The following is a 22,417-nucleotide window of genomic DNA, read 5'->3' as shown; positions in this document are numbered from 1 at the left end:
GCTGTACACCACATAACAACGTCTACAGTTCAGCTCCAGGTTCGGGGACCTTTGTTGTCTGTCATACCCTTCTCTATCCTCATGTTTTCTGTCTTTGTAAACTGTCAAATAAAGGCACAAAGCTCTTTCTGGTGGCTCAAGAGGAAGAGTCAGAGGATCACCAAAATCATTAGGATTTGTCCTCTGAGGACCAAGAATGTCTGTACCAAATTCCGTCTTAATCTCTGCAGTAGTTTGATATTTAAGTTTAGATCGAAGCAGTGGGCTGAACAAAATCCAGCCTTTCAAATGTGAGGATTTGCGGTTTTATGCAGTTTTAGATAATATTAAATTGAATATATATTATTTTTTGACCATTGGCATCTTGGTATTTCTGAAAATTGTCCCAAATGTCCCAGCTTGTGATGTCTGTAACTGGTCAGCGTTTTTATTGCTGCAGTCTTCAGATGTCAGATGTTGTGTGACGACCTGAACTGTGAGGACAAGACGAGGAAAGTCTGCGGATAAGTGTCCTCAGTTATCAGGGGTGGGGAGTTGAAGGATGATGCGGAGCAGTGGCAGGTTGTAGGGTGGGGGTTGTTTGCACTAGGTGCCAAGGGGAGGATTTTTTTTTTTCTACTGGCACAAGCTGGGAATGAATTTAAAAAAAAAAAAAAAAAAAAAAGGGGGGGGTCTCCCTGTGGCCTCAAGCCAACTTCATGTTGCTAAACCTGGACCAGTTCATTCACACATGCAGAGAGAGCGGGTATCAAAGGCGCGTTACCCCTTGCTGCTTTATATTCATGAACCAGCAGTCTGTGTCTGAGGTACCATCTCCCTTAGCAACCCAGGCTCCGCCCCTGCCTCTTTGTAGCACGACATATGAAAGCCATCTGTGTTTAGACCCTTAATCTCCATCACTACACACACCCTGCAGAGTCTATGTGCTGTGTGTGTATTTTCTTAACTGAGGTGAACCGATGGTCTGGGGAACAAAGAAGAAAATGTGTTATTACAACAGTTAATTCAGCAATAACAGCTCTGATAATGATGGAAAAATGATTTTAAAAAAAGCAGCTACACTTCTTTTAATTATGTTCATATTAATTATCAGCCACTAAACTCTCAGCTAACATAAAAATGTCACATCAAAGACAGAGTTGGTCGCAATTATGAGTGCTGCAGTTTAGGCTGGTGGCTGTTAATCCAGACACTCAGTCCGCTCGGACTGCATCAAAGATAAGACAAAACACTTGAGTGCTAAAAGCTGGGTTTTAATAGAGTGATTACATTTCTTGTTTGTCTCTAGTTTCTCTCTAGAGTCTATGATAAATATTTACCCACAGACCAGATCACATTTCAAATGTCACTGAGTCTATATTCTCAAAGTTGCTTTACTGTGCTGCTGATGGTGCGACAATGACAATGATGGTGCACCTTTTAATCCTGAAGGCTAAATCCTCTGTCAAGTAAAACCAAAGCAGTACTGATCTATTTTGCATTGTATAAAATTTTGTCCACAATTTTGATGACTAATAAATAATTTAAGTGGCAGTATTTACCAAATCCAAGCTTCTCAACTGTGAAGATTTGTAGCTTTTCTCTGTTTTTTTATTATTGTAAATTGAATATATTTGGCTTTTTGAAAATCAGGGGGACAAAACAAGCCTTTTGAGGACACCTCCTTGGGCTCTGGGCAGTTGTTATTATTGTATGTTAGAAAGCAGTATTTCTAAAGAAAATAATCATGGAATGAAGTAAATTATACTTGAATTGTGAGGGCCTTTTTCACAGTTTTTTGACATAAACAATTGTTTGATTAATCAAAATTGATAATGAAAGTAATCATTAATTGCACGCCTTCAGTTTTGTGTCACTGTAGATTTTTGGTAGCATAGCCTTCTTTAGTGTGAAAATATGATGATTGTGTTAGTTTACTGTAGCTACCGGAGATAAGGGGTGTAGTATGTATTCACTTAGTGCATTAATTACATATTTACACTACATTAATTACCGAACATATGACTTTTAACGCCCCTATGTCCGTTTATCAGATACAGAGTCTGAACAGGTCCACAGCTTGGCTACTTGGCTGACTAAGGCTAACAGCTGAACGCATATAGCTCCTATCATAACTGTTTTTACAATAATTTATTATGTAGTGAGAATGAAGCTGCTGACACGCAGTTATGTGCGCAGTAATGAAAACATGCTGCATGCATGGGGAGTAGACCTGGACCATCTGCACAACATAATACAACCTTTATGAATCTTGTATGGTGATGCAGCAACAATTTGAAATTCTCTCTGTGAATATAGTCGTCATGAAGGAATAACGGAAGGAGCTATAACATTTTATGATGATACACTTCTTGGAAACCAGAATCTCACAGGCCATTGATTTATCCAATAATTTATCAGTTAAACTGGAAATGCAGAGACATAACAGGCTGAAACCATAAATGAATCTGGCTCTCTCTTTCCCCAAGTCTGTAATTCAGTCTGACTGAAATGTTGCTCAGTTTCCCATCTTAGCTTTTTGCCAGGTCAGAGAGGCTGGACAAATTACTCATGTAAATACTTTTTTTAATTAGATTGATTATGTCTATTTTTTTGCAATTACAAATATCGAGTACTTTGTAGCAGTTTGTAAATTGTTTTGCAGTTGTTACTCCAGCTCATAAACACACAAGCAGATACATTGTGATTTATGTTTTAATAAAAACAAAAAATTGACAGTACAGAAAAACACTTATCACAATATCATGAACCTCAACATTGCAGAATAACACGATGGACCCATCATACTTTGAAGGAATGTTGATCACTGCTCATTAAGCAAAACACACAAAAGGCAGCAATTTCACTGACAGTCACATTTGGCTTAGTCACAAATACTGCCAACATAAACAACAGCACACTTCCAGCTAAGCTTGGAGATGATTAATGGTGAAAAAAGAGAAAAATGTTACATTTCCTACATATTCACCTGGTGATCCAACTTCTTTTTACTCTTTATCAGTTAATCATTATTTGACATGTTGAGCAAATGAACAGCAGTCTCATTCCTGTCATTGACATTACAGGTCATATTAAAAATTCTGTAATCAAAACCTGCATCTTTACATTACATTTAACACAGCTAACAGATTTAGTGCCATCTTTTTGACATAAACACGTGGGAAACGTACATCCTGCAATAAATGATAAGTAATATGTTAGAGGTCATACATACATTTAAACAACATCAGTGAACAAAGGCAATGTAAACTGGCACAGTATTCACACAAATTAGTGCATTAAAAACTATAACAGCTTCTCTCCACAGGGTACTGTGACATTCTTAACAATTAATGATAAAACAGATAAGACCCAAAAGATACAAAAGGATGAGTCAGTTAGTAGTTGTCTATTTAGAAACAGAATTTAAACTTAATGAAAGTCAGTGTTTGTTCAGTAGTGATAACAGAAGGCCTCCATAAAGTTGACACAACAGTGATAAATAACTTGTACACGTCCTAACAAAAATATATAAAGAAAAATAGAATTTTGCAGACAAGCTGTAATTTTGGCAGCAAAATGTAAGGGCTTCATTGATTTGAAATCAGGGTGAGAATTTACATAAAGCCACCTACCAAATGCTACTAACTTTTTGCTTGTAGCTAATACATTGGTCCACTCGGCACTTAAGCAGTGTGTAGTGTGTAGTGATCCTACTCTGGTAAAATAGTGGAAAAAGCAAGTTGAGGTGTCTTTCAGTACTTTTGGCTGCAAAGCAAAGTTTATTTTCTTCCCTTTCTACAATGCGAAGCTGAATACAGTGTCGTTTGCCACAGTGCTTTCATAAACTTCATTTTTAAAGAAAAGGTCATCCTTCATATATAGTACCTCCAGAGATCTTTTGACTGGCTCTCATCTTACATAATCAGCAATTTACAGACCTGGACTGACTGACTGAATTCTTGAAACTATCACTCTAGAGGCTGTAAATAGCTCTCATATCATTAACTTTCATCTATCAAACTCTGTTAGTTTTATCAATGGTGAATTTCATGGAGGCTCAAGGACAGAAAGCTTCACTGTGCTGAGGTTTTCAGCCTCTGCTCTTTTACTCTCCATGTGTCAGCACGGGAATGTCGATCTCTATGGCAGACATCCGTGAACGAGTGGAGTAGCGGTTGCCTGCGTAGCTAGGTGCGTAGCCCTGAGAAGGAGCGTAGCTTTGCGAGGGAGCGTAGCTCTGGGACGGAGCGTAGCTGTAAGCCTGGGTCCCTCCCACCTCAGACCCATAGCCATCTGGAGCAGAAATCTGAGACATGTACACTTGCGGTGGTGCAGGGGCAACAACACTTGGTGCGTAGCCCTGGGATGGCAAATAAGGCTGGGTGTCGATCACTGTGGGAGGATAGGTTTGTGGAGGAAAGGGCTGAGGACCATACACTGGGGAGGTAGGATATCCGTTGGCAGTGAGAGGCTGGCTGGACAGAGATGTCGGCATGGAGGGTAGGGGCAACCAGAACGGTGAAGGCAACTTCTTACACATACAGTACCACATGAACATCAGCAGCGCAGCCAGCATTAGTCCTCCAGAGCAGCCTATTGATACATATACAGCAAATCCATCAGAGAAAATGTTGTCATATCTAATGTTCAGCTCCTTAGTGCGGAAGAGGAACCATACTGAAGGTGCGATGGCGATAGCACCACCCAGGAAGAAGAACATCCCGGCCACCAGGTGACATCCTGCACTGTTGACCAGGAATCTGATAGTTTTAATGTCCGGTTCAGGCTTGTCTGAGCAGCAGCAGGTCTTACACATCCCAGCCATGCACAGCAGTAAAGCAAGTGAGCCCAACAGCAGTCCTGCAGGCAGACAGAACTGCAGGAGCCGCAAATCCAGCTGGTCCACTTTAGCGTACCACTGGAAATGTGAGAAAACATGATTTCTGTTAGGACAATTTAGAACATAAAAGAAAAAAGTAAAAGCAGAGGGGAGCAAACTGCTCAAAGTAATACCTCTGAATCATAGTAGTAGCATCCTGAATAGCCATCCTGTTTCACACACTTAGCCCACAGCCCATCGTACACGCTGATGTTCTTAGCGTTGCGATTAAAGGTGACGAGTCTCGTTATACGCCACTGTGGGATTATCGCTGACACAGCAAGCCCTCCTACAGACACGAAGGCAATGATGAAGGCAAAAGCATTGGTGGCGTGGATGTTCCGGCACGACATGGTTGCTGGTGCTGACAGGAACTGAGGCCACGAGGAGAGGTCCTGTTTGAAAGGATGAAGTGAGGAAGTCAGACATAAAGAAGTAGCTGGTCAGTGTCCTGGGAATAAATGGGGCCTTCATACAATTTTTAATACATTAACTCTGTATACAAACTCCTGATTATGGGAAAAAGGCATAGTTATATAACTTTATCTGAATGGCCCCATTACTACTGAAGCAATCTAACTGTGCCACAGACTGACCTAGCTATGGGCAACCCCCCTGTATTTCTATTCACCACAGTGTAGTTGACCCAATATCTGCTGTCCCCGAGAAACAATGCTCTCATTTCATTAGCAAACAAAGTGGGAATGACTTGATGGCTGAGGCTGCAGAGCAAGAGTGTATATCTGCAGTGCATCGCATAGTCTGCACAGCTACACAATGAACAACTGAATTACACATTGAAGCTTTCTTGGTGACAGCATTCAAGAGTGACTGATCATGGTGATGCAAGTTGATTTTTAGAAACTCATATCTGCTTTCACATCATTACGGTCTTGGTTATTGAACTATGTTGTATTCAGATTTAAGACAAAAAAAAGATCTCACTCCTTTGGCTGGTACAAAACGCAGCTGCTTGACAAATTAATAAAGGTAGGCAGGCTTTTTGTAGCTAGGGCTCCTCAGCTCTGGAGCTCCCTGTGTGATGATCTGAGGCTTGCAGTCTGCAACAAGTCTGCGACATCCTTTAAGTCATCGTCATGATCATTTTTTAAAAAGCCTATTTTTAATCGTCCAATTGTAATATATCATATCACATCTGTCACATTTGATTACTTCACTCCCTCTTTGTCGTATTTTACTGTTATGCATTTTAAATTTTGTACTTTTGGTTGGAGATTGTTTAATTGTAATTATGGAATTATTTCATCTTGATTTACGCTTGTAATTAGTTTATTTGTGCAGTCGACATAATAATAAATGACTAAAATCCATCAGGTGAGGTTAATAATGATTGCGTCACTAAATCCGTCTGAGACAATAGACAGGTACAGCAAACGAAACTATATATTCAAGTCCAATTTTGGGATTAACCTTACACCGTAACTGAGCGACAACATGTATTTAGGAAGCTATTTTACACTCAACAGCTTTCCCGATAGCCGAGGCAGCTAGGCTAACTATGTGTGGTTCAAACAGCTACACAGTTGGTTAGTACTGTTAGCCCGTTGCGTTGATGATCATCTCTACATTATTTGTATTAATTATCAATAGCAGCATATATCAACGTTTGTGTTCGCTAAAATGGGTCAACTGAATATGAAAAAAGATTACCTATTAACGGTGGCTCATTAACTAGCATCCAACGCTGACTTTTTCGTTACATTAGCCAGCTAGCTGATAGCTAGCTTCAAAAGTTAGCATCACAGCAACCTGTTGCGCCCGGAATGCCTAGATATAAGGCTAAAACACGGGAAACCACAATAAATGAAGATTATAGTACCGTATATTTCCAGCGGTTCAATCGTGTTTAGAGCGAAGGCGGTGGCATTTCAGTTCAGTCGTCTTTCACCCACTTCAACTCAAACCAGAGTCTTTTCACTGAAGTACAGTAGATACGGACGTAAACAGGATGTGGCCTCAGAATAACGTTACCGTTTCCGCCCTCAGTGCTGTCTCACAGGTGGTTAAACCTTGTTAAACGTTGTTCTTGTTCACCAATATCAAATGGTATGTTTCCTGAAATTATTCCTTATACCCAGAGCATATAGGATAATAGAATTAGAAAGAGCAAATTGAAGTAAATAAAATAATGATGTATGCCAAAAATATCACAAGAGAATAAATAAATAATATCAAAAGCATAGATTAAACGTATTAAAATATATTCCTAAACAGTACATTGCAAAACATAGAAGTTGTTCTACTATTGACATTAAGGTACAGTAGCAGTGATGTTCTGTCCAAACCCTTTCTAACATTTGTCTTTGTAGCAGCCCTCTGGTATTATGTGTTACCGTCCAGTTATTTGTACAATGATTCTCTCTTCTTATCATTTACTTTGCTCTGAGTGTGTGTGTGTGTGTGTGTGTCTGTGCAATAATAATGAAATTGACATTCTTCCCAATTAACATACAAGTCACCAATACAGATTGGGGGGCTGCAAGATATGAACCTCTGTCCATCTTTGTAGAGGGCTTGAACTCTTTGACCTTAATGCTGAGATTTTTCAATATAGTTTAGTAATTAATTTGTGCACTTTGTAGGAAAAGTTAATTAAAGTCTGCATATCAAACACTTGGCTGTGACCTTTCTCAATGATTGAATTCCTGTTTTTGTGTCTTCCAGGGAGATGTCCACATTCACATGATATATAAATCTGCAGGGGAAGAGGGATTTAACGACCTCCTCAGTGGTAAGATAGTGACTGAAGACACAAGGAGGTTAAATTAATATTCGGTTTTGTGATGTGCTTTTACTCATGATGCATATAGAAAGTGCATCAACTGTTTGGAAGCTCTTCCTGAATTTTGATAGTAATAAATGTCACTGTTTCCTAGTTGATCTGCCAGAGCCACCTTTTCCCAGCCCTCCGTTTCCTGGGTCAAAAGTTGTTCACAGGAGAAGAAAGAGACAGGTATGACTCCGTTGCAGGTACCTTTGTTGGAAAATAATCACCATTAGCAGGTGGATGCTGATGGAGTCATTCTGACTTCACTTTGTGTTGTGCACATGAGTGTGTGTGTGTTTGTGTGAGTGTAAGGTGGAGAGATAAATGCTATAATCAAGCTTTTTGTCTATGATTTTGCTGTTTCCCACCTGTGGCTTTTATGTTAATTCACAAAATTAAAATGAGAGACTATGTCCCAGCTCTCTTCCCACTTAACAACGCTCCACCCCCCTCTCTACTTCTTCTTCTTCTTCTTCTTCTCGTCTTCTTTTTCATGAAATATTTATTACCTTATGAGTAGAGGCTGCTTCCAGCCTCGTTGTTTCTCAGACACAGTCAGATATCTGCCGCTGTCTGTCTCTCAGCCATCAGAACTGCTCTCATCTTTATTTGGAATTTGGAGAACTGACACCTGGTTTAGCTTTGCAAAGTTCATCCTTATTGATTTGTTGTCTCTTTCTTTTTCTTGGTGACACAGGAGGCACGAGTTGTGTTTACTCTGTGTGCTCTTCTGATATTCTTTCTTCTTGGTTAAAGGAAGCTGAGAAAAGGGCATCTGTCTGTGTCTGTTTATAAGATAAAACTAAACTGTGTTGTTTCCTCTCAGGCTCCACATGTGTCACACAGTGTAGAGGATGAGACCAAATACATTGAGTTGATGGTGATCAATGACCATTTGATGGTAAGCTTTTGACTACATATGGTATGAATGTACAGTTATGACACTGTTAAATGATAAAATAGTAATCATCTTATATATTTATGAGTGTGAAGCCCTTGTGTTTGTTACCTGTGCCTCCACCTTCAAGTACCCACAAATCAAAAGATATATTGCTACAGCTGTGCATTTATGCCCCTGAAAATGTTCTGTATTCTGTGTTTACTATATTTCATGATTTCATATTTCAATTCGTGTTTGATTGCCTTATGAAGTGACTTTTATTTTATTAAGAGATTTTGATTTTTGTGAGTTTTATAGAAAATACATTTGTGCAAATGCAAGTGCATTTGGGCTGAGCACAATTTGGGACAGGACACCCATACAAACAGACCAGTCAATCAATTAAATAACACACATTTGAAGGATAAGGCTGGTATTATATAATATTTTTCAGCTTTCATATAAAAAAACTGTTACTCCTTCTCTCAGTGCTTTAGTTCCTTACCCTGTCAATGGAACTCGGCCACAAACCCATGTGTTACTATTGAGGCTGTAAATTTCTAAAAATTAGTCACAAATATATTGTTTCATTGTTAAAAGTGGCTAAACAATTACCTTAAACATCTGGGCACTTTAGTTTGTTTTTTTTTTCGTTACTCAAACTGAAATAATATTTTCATTCGTGGTCATTTTGAGTTTTTGGACAACAATAGAGATCGATGACACCTAGGAATAAACTGTACTTATTGCTGTTGCTATAATAGCAAGATCGACTCATTTTTGTTTTTGGTCTGTTCATGGGATTTGTTAATGATGAGAAAAACAGAATATCACTAGGGTTGTACTTTAAATTGCTGAGAGCTTATTGCAGGATGCTGGGTGGGCCGAGAGTCAGAAATATATAAAAGTGCTTGCACTCTCGAGTCACTTCAAAAACTACCTGTGTTGTGCATAAAACAGAAGTTTTTAATCCAAATGCGCCTGACTAAGATCCTGTGGGACTGATTTTGTTTTATACACAGTGACATTAATATTTGGAGCAATTCAAATGTGCAGACGCTGTTTCTTCTATACATTTAAATGGCTTAAAATGAATTTGTTCCAGATTATGGATCCCATTTTTATTTGTTTCCTCTCCATCCCTCTGTGTCTCTCTCTGTCTCTCTCTCCAGTATAAGAAGCATCGGCTTTCCATTGGGCAGACGAATAACTATGCTAAGTCAGTGGTCAATATGGCTGACATGGTAAGAATTGTATTGATTCCCTTCTTGGAAAGCTTGCCACAAGCACTCCTAGGTATTGGGACATTGCACTGATTTCTCATTTAACCAACCTCACTTGCTCCATTTAAAACCTCTTCTGGCTCATAATATGCTGCAAGCAGCCATTAACTAGCCAGTCACGAGTTTTCAGGTTTCAGAGGACTGAAGCAGCAGTGGCATTCCAGCAGTACCAAAGCAGATTTTTCAATGTTTGATTATTTGTGGCCACATCTGTGTGCTGTGTTACCGAAATCTGACCTGCTACAGGGTCGTGTCTGTAAGCTGATAGGTTGGTGAAGCTGGAGGAAGGTCATGCTTTTTGTTGTGCCCTTGAAGATGATCATATGAAGCAGGCGCTATTTGGGAAGTACCCATTGATTTCCAAGTGCAGGCAGAGTTGTCTTTCCATCCAGTGACTGCCATGCTGCCATGGCACGGAGGCAAATTCAGAGGAAGATTAGATATGCTAAATGCTATAGCAATTCCCTGTGAGTTACAGTAGAAGTATACAGACAAAATTAATAAAGTTGTAACTTCTGTGTATACATCCTTGTTTGGAAAACGAAATGTCACAGCAAAGTGGCACAAGCAAGCCCAAATTGGCTCTTCGTCACATACAAAATTTTTTATTCCTCTGTACCTGATGAAGAGATAGTTTGGGTGTGACATATTGTACTTTTCCTGATGTAATAAGAATTTTTTGACATAGTCACCTTAATGAGTTAGCAGCCAGTGCACAGGCAGACAAGAAACAAGGGCAGGGAGAGACATGGCAAACCCAATCGTATCAAATCGTGTAATCAAATCGGGGATCCTGCAGTTGTGGCTTTCAGGGATTCCTCATAATTTGTGTTTAACAGTGTTGCGCAGTCACAGTTACAGTATTTTTTGGAAACAGCACCTGGACAAGAAAGATGTGACTGTGACACACTGGTGAGTTTAACCCCACCATAAATGAAGTCATAGATTTATGTGCATGACCAACATAATGTTTACAGAAATGCAATATGGAGCCAGCACCAATGCAGACTCGGACACTGTCTGAGTGTTTTATTGTTTGCTGATTTGGGACAGCTCTTAATATAGCGAACCTGCCATGCAAATGCACATATAGATTCAGAGTGGACAGTATCACATATCGCTGACTGCTCCGTCTCTGCTCTGCCAGGTTTGTCCTGAGATTCGTGGCATTTAGCTCAAACGAAGAGGCTTTGCTCCTGTCCTCTCCTCCAGTGTTTGTCTGGCCCGGGATCCCAATAGATTTCCATCTTATGAAAGCAAATATTATTATTTACCATCCAATTTTCTCCTGTTTTGTCCTTCAGACGGTTGCCCTTGTTGACTCTGTCTAGCTGCCTGTAATGTGCTGCTGTCTGGTGGCAGGATCATACTGGTCATACTGACTGCTGACTGACTGGCGCTGTCATAATGAACAGCTGGAGATGATGATGAATTTGAAACATGTCTGTCACTGTTAACGTCGATCAGGGCATGTCATTTCGTTTTTTTTTTTCCTTTGGTACTTTCAGTTACACAAGAACTTTGAAATTGTGGCTTTGACTTTTAAAAGATAACACATTGACTTTAAGTTTCCTTTAATTGCCCAGATCTTTAAGGAACAGCTTAATACCCGGATTGTGCTGGTTGCCATGGAAACCTGGTCAGCTGACAACAAGTTCAACATTGACGACGACCCAATGGTGACCCTGAGGGAGTTCATGAAGTATAGAAAAGACTTCATCAAGGAGAAATGCGATTCTGTTCACCTCTTCTCGTGAGTCTGAATATCAAAAAAGGATTTTCGTGTGTTCTTTGTGCTCAGCATCTTTTTTATTAAACACATAACGTCCTTGTTTTATCAGAGGGACTCGCTTTCATAGCAGCTGGGGTGGAGCCTCCTACATGGGAGGAGTTTGCTCCCTCACTAAAGGAGGTGGAGTGAATGAGGTAAGCCCTGAACCACAAATTAATGATTTAAAATCCCCTAACAACCTGTCAGCAGCAACAATAAGTCATTCTCAGTTGTCCATTAGAAAGAGAATACATTCTACACTGTTGTTTTGTTTTTGTAGCCACTTCATGTATCAGTCCAATTATTGTTGCTTTTCACTTTAAAGGCAGATGCCTCTGTAAACTCTTTTGTAACACAAGTTCTTCTCACCAGACTGATCTAATATTCCTTTTATTCTCTGTCTCCTGCTGTTTCTCTCCTCGCTCTCTGTCTGTCTGCCTTGTTTCATCAGTACGGGAAAACAGATGAGATGGCCATAACCCTCGCTCAGTCTCTTGGACAGAATATTGGCATCTTCTCTGACAAAAAGAGGATACTCAATGGTACGTAGTTTAGTCTTAATGTGTCTTTATTTGTTACGTTTATAGCACAAAATAATTTTAAAGCCTCCTATCTATGCAATAAAAAGATATTAATGTTTGTTTTGTCCAGGTGAATGCAAGTGTGATGACCGTTGGTCAGGCTGTATCATGGATGATGTTGGGTAAGTTACTTTTAAATTACAATTTCCTCATCAAGACAGAAATGGTTCTTAAAAACACAGTTGTCTCTCGCTGGTGACATAATATGCACAGTGTGTGTGTCATCAGAGTTTCCTGAACAAATGTTACTCCAACTGGGATTAGAACTTTGTTTATTAAACTGGATTTCATTTTTTGATTTATGGTTTGGAGTGGATGTGCAGGGATGACTTTTTCATCAGTGTCACTGGATTTTTTTTCAACCATGTCCAAATCCCTGAAAAGATGATTTTACATTAATGTGCCATATCTATCTGATTTTTATTTTTAAATAGATAGCAGTTGTCACCACACAGTTAAATCAAATCTGACTTAAAAGTAGTTGAAAGTAAACAGTCTCATCTTGCCATCTCCAAACGTGAGTCTGTGGCTACTAAATAATTTCCTGTGTATTTTGAGGTTAAAGGTTGACTAAATATAAATCTATATAAACTAAAAAACCTAAATGTTAGTTAACAGTAGATTATGTAGGTCCCTAAAATTACATCTAAATATTCTTTTATTCATCAGTACGAATATGCAATTCCCTGGAGTGTTATTGTAGTGTTGTAATGAACCACTAGGTGTCAGTCTGTGTTTATTTTGTGTATGGTATCAGCTTGTTTATATAACTTCATTGGGCTCCTTTCAGTAGAAATGTATCATATAATCTTTTGCTTGTTAAGATTAGGAAATAAGTGATAAACCAGTCTCTGTATTTTTTCTTTGCTTGCTTGGCATTGTGCCATTGTGAGCATAAAGATGTGATTGGGTGTGTTGTGTGTGCAAGAGGCACTGTGATGTGTGTTTGTGTGCGTATACCCCTCTTCTTAAATACTTTTCACATTCCCCCTCTATCCCGAATGGGACAGCAGGTGAGCAGAAGCTCGGCTAGAACGTTGCCTGTGCTGTTTTGAACCAACTGGCTGCCTCGGAGGGGTTGTCAGTCATCACAACCTTTCCCATTTCATCCAGCAGCACTACAGCCACTGTGTCCCCAGCTTCTCTTTTGATTCGAATGATATGAACAAATACAGTTTGAAGTCTTTTTTTTAAACACTGGCTGTATTTTTCATTATCATTTTGTACAATCTCACTTTATGTGTATTCTTCAGTTTTTGGCCGACGTCACCGGCAGATCAACCTAGAGAATTTGATTAATTTGGTTATTCTGATTATTGATAGGCTCCTCCTCCCTCCTGAAAGTCAGGACTTTTCATCACTTCTTTTCGTCCATGTCTAACCGATTGAAACAGTCTGCAATGTCATTCTCATCTTAGGCCAATATTTGTCTACCTCATTTCCGTGTAACAACAGTACACTCCCTTGACACTCCCTGTCCAGATCCTGCTCTATTGGGTTACCATAATTAACCTGCTATGAGATCATGAGGTCACATGACAGAGGACAGGTCACTCTGTGCTCTTTTGAGCCTGTCCTCTGTGAATGGATCTGGCCCAGATCTATATTCTCTAAAGTTAAGTCAATGGTATTTCAGACATTTGTATTCAATGAGCGACCTCAGTCATGTCCATTGATGAAAGTTTCTTTTTTCCCCCTCAGCACCTGCATGTTTGATCTACCTAACCTGACAACTACTACTACTAACTATTTTCACATTTTTTTTCACAGGGTTTAGCTGTGTGTGTTTGTATGTATGTGTGTGAGAGTCGATTTGTTTGTTCATATATAGAGTATGTTTGTATTCATATGCAGTGTCTGACAGCTTATTATGAGCATCTGAAATCCTAATTAAACCTAATATAAGCTCATAAGAGTGCACAGAGCTGCGCAATTTATTATTTAAACGTGCATTATGGTCGAGTTAGGATTTTGAATAGTTTTTGTATTGTTTCCTTTCTGTTGTCTTCTCATGAAAGAATGGATGTTTCCATGAACAAACACGGACAAAATATGTATTTTAAAGGCATAACTGGTGCAACATTACAAGAATAAATAGAACAGAAAAGGGCACACAGAGAAGTTGTAGACACGAAGCACCCTGCACAGTTTGCCAGTTGCAGAGACAACTAAATAATAGTGGTTTAGTGTGTAAACACTGCCTTTTCTTCTAATCACCACTAGGGGGTGATGGGCTGACGATGAATGAGTGAGTGAAAGGGGAAAGAAATGATATTAGATGTTAGTGAATTTCTTCTGGATGCAGGAGGTGCTTCACACTCTTAATTAAATAGATCTATATAGTATAGGCAGATAATTACATCTGTATCTGTGTTTTAATCTTTAGGAATACATATTTTGATCTCATGGTCATATGTACCGAAATGAACAGTTTTTATCGTGGCTGAATAATAATATTAGTCCACATGGTAACGATTGTATCCTTCTTTTGCTGACCAGCGAATCATTCAAGCACGTTTCGTCTTTGTCACACCCCTTATTACTATTAAAAAAGAGATGAACACTACAAGATTTTGACAAGATTCAACCCTGGCGCAAATTAGAAATCAAAGACACAAATCTCAAAGCTGGGACAACTTTAAACCTGATTCATTTTTGAAATCTTTCTCAGATATTGTAGTGTACTTCATCCACCATCAAAGCATCATTACTGCGTCCTTATCCAACCATCATCTCTGTAGGTGGCTTCATTCAGTCACATGATATATGAAGTAGCAACGACCTCTCACAGCCCCTGACTGTCTCTGACTCTCAGTGAGTCTCACTGTTATTGCATTGTCTCCTGTGTCAGTCCTGATGACTACCACAGCCACTCTAGTTAAGTATGTGTTAGCAGCATAATCAACATTAAGCCTGACAGAGCAGCAGAGGCTAATAATATTTAAGTGCTGCTCAGGTTTAGGTCGATATCATTGAAAGCTTCAGAGTGAAGATTCAATTGTAATAGACTTGGACAAATACTTCAGATGCTGATTGGGCTCCAGGTGGATGGATGAATCAAAGCAATCACATTGCAACATTTAAGACTTAATGATAGCGTCAGTAGAGTTTGATTTCTGTTCTGAGAATCTCTGAAAATGTGAGTAAAATTGAGGTGATCATTTTAGGGGCACAGTATCAAATGATGCAATAACAGTTCAAAAGCGAGTCATTCACAATTTCCGGGTTCATTTTCAGGACAAAATTCACAAATGCATCTTAGATCCATCTACACTTTACAGATATCTCCATACATGTTTTCACAGTCTTAGCTATACTGTCTATCTGCCTCCATGTTATAGTAAGGATCTCCTCTGAACTGTGAGTATGGTAAACCTGTCATAAAACATCAAATATTTATGGTATGGTGTCTCCTGTAAGAAATACAAACTTTGTTAAATATGACAAATCTGCGGTGGTATTGCCTGTAGCACTGAAATTAAATGTGAGGACTGAAAAGTCATTTTGTGTGGGTAAAAGGTTTAAAACTACATTTCTTCATGCCAGTTACTAAGTGTTTTGTCCTGTAATGTGTTTTTCAGAGCAAGCCATCTCACTCTCAGTATTATCTGAGGGTTGTGTCTGTCCTATATCCACAGTAACTGCATGATATGGTTGTGTTGAACAGTTTCTACCTGCCCAAGAGGTTCTCCGACTGCAACGTGGAGGAGTACCACAATTTCTTGAACAGCGGAGGAGGAGCTTGTCTGTTCAACAAACCTCTAAAGGTAGGTCACACACACACACACACACACACACACACACACACACACACACACACACACACACACACACACACACACACACACACACACACACACACACACACACACACACACACACACACCACTGCATCTATTTAAAGATGTTTTCTCAGTATTTTGAATGTTAATTCTGCCCTCGTCCCTCTCAGCTGTTAGACCCTCCAGTCTGTGGAAACGGCTTCGTGGAGCCCGGAGAGGAGTGTGACTGCGGCAGCCCAGCGGTGAGTTACAGTTCTGGAGATCTATGCTAAAGGGTAACTGGATAATCAAGGTCAACATAATGGGCTAATTTTCTAACAATGAAACCATCTGCTGAATCATACATTGTCTGATAGGAGGTAATTTGAACTAATGAAGTAATTTCACTGGAGAAATCAAAGAGCTGTATAGTGTTGCACAGTCATTGCATGATTATAGTTTGTCCAAAGAGGCTGCTGTTTAAATGTACTGTATGATGAGATGATGTGTTACATGAAAGACATAAACAAGTTGCATCAAAACAAAAGAGGACCACTGAGAACAGTTTCTGTCTTTTAGGAGTGTGCCAGAGAGGGTGATGACTGCTGTAAGAAGTGTTCCCTGACTCAAGGCTCAAAGTGTAGCAACGGACTCTGCTGCAACAACTGCCAGGTACAAGACAGTTCACAGCTGCACCTTCCGTCTTCTGCTGGGTTTCATAGTTGGTTAAATAGAGGTGATGACTACTCATGGTGCAAAGCAGAGGGACTCACCTCTAAAGAATGTGAGTTGGATGAAACCACCAACGAAGAAAACTTGCTCAAAATTAGACCAAGTGTAAAAGCAATAAGTTCCAGAGACTTTTTTCCCTCGACAAACAAAACCACAATTGTCCACCTCAGTGCACTAGAAGGGGTTGTCTATGCACACCTGTAAACTCACAGGTGTACTGTCAAAACTACTTATTAAATTGCTACATGTAAGTCAAGAGACCTTCATTGGGAATTTCACACAGCAAATGAAAACAAGTCTTTATTAACAATCTTAGAGCAAGAGGCGGAGAAAATACATTCATAAGGCCCAACAGGTGAAAAGAAGTAAATAGAGAAAATGCAAACACTAAAAAATACTCAGATACAAACACAAAAAATATTCAAATTAGTTTGCTTTTCAGTGCAAGTTACATTTGACACTGAAAAGCACAATCAATATAGACAATCAGTACATTCTAATGGAAATACTTACAAATAAAAAACACATACAAAGTGTTTCACAGGACTCAAGCCAATAAATTTAGAAGACTTGCACAAGCAGAACAAGCAATAACCTATTGTGCCTCCACAGTGCACTGTCCCTGAAAGTATAGTTGTGAGAGCCTATTAATGCTATAAAATCCAAGAATTTGAGTTCTGGGAATATTCCACAAATAGTGGGACAAGATAAATCTTTATCACAGACGATGGTGTGGTTTGCCAAGAGGAAAGTGAACTGGTGCAAAGGCACAATTACAATCACTCTCAGAGCCTGTGTAATCTTTATCGTATGCCGCTGCAGATGGAGTTCACGGGAGTTGTGTGTCGAGATGCAGTGAATGACTGTGACATCCCAGAAAACTGCACAGGCAACTCCAGTCAGGTGAGCATGAGCTTCCCTCACACAGTTTCCCTCACACAGTTTTCTGCAGCAGAAGGTCTGATTTTAATATTCAAACTGTCACAGGATATGGCTTGTACAGAACATCACAGTAGTGTCTTGATTTCCTTTTTTTTCTTTTCCAGTGTCCACCAAATGTGCACAAGATGGATGGCTACACATGTGAAAAGGATCAGGTGAGTTGTTTGACAGTGGTTACTGGATTTTACCGTATTTTACATTTAAAAAAAGAGAAACTTTTACTTCTGTTTTTTTTTTAAATGGTTTCTCTCTATAGGGTCGCTGCTTCAATGGAAGGTGCAAAACCAAAGACAGACAGTGCAAGTACATTTGGGGAGAGAGTAAGTCTAATACTTCTATGTGATAAACTTTTAATAGATAATTTTCCTGTACTGTACATCTTAATGTTGATTGTGTTGTGTTGTGTCTCCCTCAGAGGCAACGGCGGCTGACAAGTTCTGCTACGAGAAGCTCAACATTGAGGGGACAGAAAAAGGCAACTGTGGGAAGGACAAGGACACCTGGATCCAGTGTAACAAACAGTAAGCCACTCCTCTCTGTGAAGGTAAAATGTGCAGTTCTGGGTCATTCTCTCTAAGTGATCCTTGGTTGCACCTTTGTGTTTCAGGGATGTTCACTGTGGGTACCTGCTGTGCTCCAACATCTCACCTGCACCGCGACTTGGAGAGCTGCAGGGAGGGCTGACCTCGTTCTCTGTAGCCCGACACAGCGCTTCTCTTGACTGCAGGTACACATAATTGAAGAAAAACACTCAATGCCCAAACCAACAGCCTAAAAAAAGACTGCTGGCGATGCATCTTTAACCTCTGTACTAGTTTGTTCCCGGGTTCTGTATTTTTATTTTCTAGCAGTAAAAAATACCATACACAACTTGGCAAAAGCACATAATATGATTTGTCATCAGTGTATTTACAGTGTTACTATAATTAAGTTTGAAATGATACATTTTTGACTGTTGTCTGAGACATCAGTTTTGGTGTCAGTCCCTCAGGACAGGCATCTTTCCAAACTCACCATTTCCAAAAATTCACCTGCCAAAAAAAAAAAAAAAGTAATTTCCTTACTGATAATTGTCTCCATTGTTCTTAATGTTTATTTTTCTGGGGCATGGAGGAAATTACTTTTTGATTACGTAGATGAAACTGGTCGAGGGACATTGAGTAAAATAATTTACACCCCAACAAAATAACTTCTGGGGTGCACTCAACACTACAGATTGTTTGAACTACCAGACAGTGGCCATGCAGGTCACATTTACCTTAACTGAAGATAATATTTGCCATATCAGGAGCTGTGTAAGTGACTCAGTTGTGTTTGTTGTTCAGTGGTGCTCATGTGCTGATCGATGGAGACACTGACCTGGGATACGTCGAGGACGGGACGGCGTGCGGGACAGACCGCATCTGTTTCAATCACAAATGTCTCCCCATCCAACAGTTCAACTTCAGCACTTGCCCCGGGACCAATGACAAGACCATCTGCTCTGGACACGGGGTACACACATACAGTGAACACACACACACACATAAACATACAGTACAAATGTACAACCATTTTAGCCACTGAGCAAATATAGATTAGAGCAGGTTTATTTCAGGCTAGTTGAACGACTGAGACGAAAGACAAATTATCTTTGTCCAAAACTGAATTCAAGCTTCAAATACAATTGGAGAGAAAAAAAAAAAAAAATTGGGTTTCTCAACCATGTCAAAATTCTCCCAACCTCAGAGGTGCTGTGTGTGGGAATGTGAGTTACTTTTGTACTCTATTTGTCAGAGCCTCTTAAATACAGTCTGAATATCAGCCAACTCCTCAGGCCCTAATTCACCAGATGAAGCTTAATGCTTAAACATTAGTCGTTAAATTAACTGTTGGTGGACACCTTTTTTTTTACAGTAGCATTACTCCTAAAACCACAAATGGGGTATCTCCAATAATACAGTATGTTCAGTCATAGCATGTTATTGGATGACACTAGGTCTTACATTTACCTATTCATAGCTCAGGTTGTTAATTCAAAGTATTATTTAAAATCTCATTGCTGTGGAAATGTGTGTCTTTTTCTGTTATTTTCAGATTTTGAGTATCTGCATGAAATGTGGTTTCTCAGTTCTAAAATAAAAATAAAAAAACTAGCTATCTTTTTTTCATATTTTGATGTTCATGCTGTAGGTGTGCAGTAATGAGCTGAAGTGTGTGTGTTACCTGGGCTGGACCGGAGAGGACTGTAACTCCACGTCTCCTTTCAGTTATCCTGTGGTGGGACCGACTGCCTCAGTTTCAGGTAGAGATGTTAACACTCTCACTACCTGCTGCTACTTCTATCCACATCCCGTTTTCTTCTGCTTCTTGTCATTCATTCTTCTCTGCCCCCACCCCCCCCCCACCCCAACATCATCTCTCTCAGTTCTTCTTTTATTATCCCTCCCCCTCACTAATCCACAAATGTTACTATGATTTTTCTTTGTTTTTTGTTCAATGTATCATTTCTCTTTATTTTAGCTTCTCTGTTGGGTTCGTGTCTGATCATTACAACCAGCTGCATTTGTATTCACTTAACCATGCATGTCATTCTTTTTGTTTGTCATTATTTTCACACTCATTCTTTGTCGACAGGCTGATGTCTTTGACGGAGTGACTTGAGGTCAGATTTGAGTTATTTTTTCATTGTATTTGTCCTGTCTTTGATGTCATTTCCTGGTTCTCTTTCTCTCGCACCCCAACTTCAGCCCACTGTGGTCAGTTCATTCTGACCATTAAAAAAACATTTAAAAAGTTACTGTTAACCTAATTCCTGAATGGGAACCTACTGCACTTGTAAGTTCCCCTCAGAGTAGCGCTGAAGGGCAACAGCAGTTCCTTTGTTCTCAGTTTATTCCCCCTTGTTCTCCTTTTACACTTTTCCTGCTAAATGTAGTGTGTTTCTGTGTTCTGCTGCAGTGTTTTGTGGTTTGTGTATCCCCATGTGTCCACATTACTCAGGAAACAAGAGACATCCAATTAACACACATGGTTTCCCTTGCTCCTCTTTTCCTCTTCTCCTCCTCTGTCTCAGGTATCACCAGTACAAACATCATCATTGGGGCCATTGTAGGCTCCATTCTCTTCCTTGCCCTCATACTGGCTGTTACAGCCTGGTGCTACAAGTAAGTGTCCCTGTAGCTGGCATGGGTACTGTTATTTTATCAGTGGTTCCCAAGCCAGTCATCCGGCCCCCACCAGGTGTTGTAGGGAGAACTCTGAGGGGTGGTGAGTTGTGAGATGGTTATCAGGATAGGAAAGGAAAAAAATGTGTTTTTGTTTTCAGACTTTCCTCTTTTCCTCTTGTCAATTACACAGTAATTTTAGACTTTAGGGGCTTCTAAAACCATTTAAACAGAACTCACAAAGATATGCAGCCAATTACAAGGGGTCCCAAATAATATTGCTTTGTTTTGAGGGATCACAAGTTAACAAGGCTGGGAATCATGGTTTTATTTTATGCACTACATTTGACAAAAGCTATTTTACTATTGGGCTGAGCATACATGTTCTTCTCTTTACAGGAGCTATAAGCAGAGATGCTATGTCGAGTCTGAGGTTCACCGAAGATTCTGCCGGTTTGCTCACTTTAACGCTATTTTCCATATGTTGCATTTTAAATGTCAGAGCTGTGGTATATTTAAGAATTTGTGTTCTCTCAGCAATGTTTTTTCCCCCACAGTGGTTTAAATTTTTGCATAAAACAAAATCTGTGGTTAATAATCAGAAATTGTTGATTGCAACGTACCTCGTTCTCTTAAATTATTTGAAACTTATTATTGTCTTGCAAAATGTGTCCAGTGGTGGAATTTTTATTTAACTACAAGTATCAGTTCAGTGCAAATCTACTCCGTTACAAGCGACAGCCTTGCATTCATATTCAAAATAAAAGAACAGAAGAATTGTAATCAAAAAGGATGTAAAGTTGAAAAAATGACCCCATATATCCTGTTTTATACAGTATACTATAACAAATTATTATTGTAACATAATTACCAAATAGAAACAAATTGAACATTGTAAATTAATGATAAATAACTTTCTGTAATTTTAATGTGATTGTGTTTACTCCTATCTAAATGACTTGCTCTGTATTCACAGGCAAATGCCCCCAGGTGACTATGTAACAAAGCCTGGTGATGCAGATTCTTTTTACAGTGACATGCCTCCGGGGGTCAGCACAAACTCTGGCTGCAGCTCCAAGAAGAGGTCAGCCTGTCTGTCGCACCTGCAGATTTGCACGCCCTTCACTCCCTCCATCACATCCATTTCTCAGAACATCTCACTGTTTGGCTTCAGGTGTGCCATCTCACCATCACTCATTCATTCATTCACCAGCTATTGTGTATGTGTGTGTGTGTGTGTGTGTTGTGTTCTCTGCTGTAGACAAGCTCATAATGTTGCCATCTGCTGCGATGGTGTCTTCATTTTCTCCTTCATTTACCTCAGCCTTTCCCTGGTCGCTACATCTGCAACAGGAGCAACACAGTCTGTAATGATTTGTAACAGTTTAGAAAGCCGGCGTTGCACTAATGATATTTTGTCTTTGCTGTGTATGTGTGTGTGTAGATCTAATGGGCTTTCCCACTCATGGAGTGAGAGAATCCCAGATGCCAAACACATCTCTGAGATCTGTGAAAATGGACGACCGAGGAGCAACTCGTGGCAAGGTAATGCACAAATCCCTGCTCATACATAAGAGGAAGTAGTTGTGCTTATCCTACACTGAATTTAATTTGGGTGCCTCAGAAAGAAGGAATACAATATCTTTGTTTTGCCAAAGCAAATGCTCTCTTG

General features: G+C 39.6%; 2 protein-coding genes across 3 annotated transcripts in view; one reads left to right on the top strand and one right to left on the bottom strand.

The window, feature by feature from the left end:
- adam22 (ADAM metallopeptidase domain 22) overlaps positions 1 to 22,417 on the top strand; it is a 64,827-nt gene that overhangs the window by 34,410 nt on the left and 8,000 nt on the right. Inside the window, exons 7-28 of one of the 2 annotated variants that reach the window (XM_071468753.1) lie at positions 7,547 to 7,613; positions 7,759 to 7,835; positions 8,476 to 8,550; positions 9,702 to 9,773; positions 11,399 to 11,565; positions 11,654 to 11,738; positions 12,035 to 12,125; positions 12,235 to 12,286; positions 15,832 to 15,931; positions 16,117 to 16,188; positions 16,505 to 16,597; positions 17,480 to 17,560; positions 17,704 to 17,754; positions 17,856 to 17,919; positions 18,015 to 18,120; positions 18,207 to 18,326; positions 18,925 to 19,093; positions 19,772 to 19,883; positions 20,655 to 20,745; positions 21,145 to 21,198; positions 21,722 to 21,829; positions 22,190 to 22,290. In XM_071468753.1, coding sequence (XP_071324854.1) covers positions 7,547 to 7,613; positions 7,759 to 7,835; positions 8,476 to 8,550; positions 9,702 to 9,773; positions 11,399 to 11,565; positions 11,654 to 11,738; positions 12,035 to 12,125; positions 12,235 to 12,286; positions 15,832 to 15,931; positions 16,117 to 16,188; positions 16,505 to 16,597; positions 17,480 to 17,560; positions 17,704 to 17,754; positions 17,856 to 17,919; positions 18,015 to 18,120; positions 18,207 to 18,326; positions 18,925 to 19,093; positions 19,772 to 19,883; positions 20,655 to 20,745; positions 21,145 to 21,198; positions 21,722 to 21,829; positions 22,190 to 22,290 — 2,008 coding nt within the window. Of the gene's footprint in view, positions 1 to 7,546; positions 7,614 to 7,758; positions 7,836 to 8,475; positions 8,551 to 9,701; positions 9,774 to 11,398; positions 11,566 to 11,653; positions 11,739 to 12,034; positions 12,126 to 12,234; positions 12,287 to 15,831; positions 15,932 to 16,116; positions 16,189 to 16,504; positions 16,598 to 17,479; positions 17,561 to 17,703; positions 17,755 to 17,855; positions 17,920 to 18,014; positions 18,121 to 18,206; positions 18,327 to 18,924; positions 19,094 to 19,771; positions 19,884 to 20,654; positions 20,746 to 21,144; positions 21,199 to 21,721; positions 21,920 to 22,189; positions 22,291 to 22,417 lie in introns of both variants that reach the window. The other variant, XM_071468752.1, reaches the window with a different exon arrangement.
- cldn12 (claudin 12) lies at positions 2,677 to 6,857 on the bottom strand. The gene is made up of 3 exons (XM_071468755.1): positions 6,702 to 6,857; positions 4,996 to 5,256; positions 2,677 to 4,900 (listed from the first exon to the last, which is right to left on the bottom strand). The coding sequence occupies exons 2-3, from the start codon at positions 5,212 to 5,214 to the stop codon at positions 4,088 to 4,090; spliced, it is 1,032 nt and encodes a 343-aa protein (XP_071324856.1). The 5' UTR covers positions 5,215 to 5,256; positions 6,702 to 6,857; the 3' UTR covers positions 2,677 to 4,087.

Source organism: Trachinotus anak, unplaced genomic scaffold, assembly GCF_046630095.1.
Source record: "Trachinotus anak isolate AG129_WGS33_773 ecotype Australia unplaced genomic scaffold, CSIRO_AGI_Tana_v1 ptg000032l, whole genome shotgun sequence".
Lineage (NCBI taxonomy): Eukaryota > Metazoa > Chordata > Actinopteri > Carangiformes > Carangidae > Trachinotus > Trachinotus anak.
Note: the sequence above shows the minus strand (reverse complement) of the source record. Positions and strands in the feature narration are given on the sequence as shown.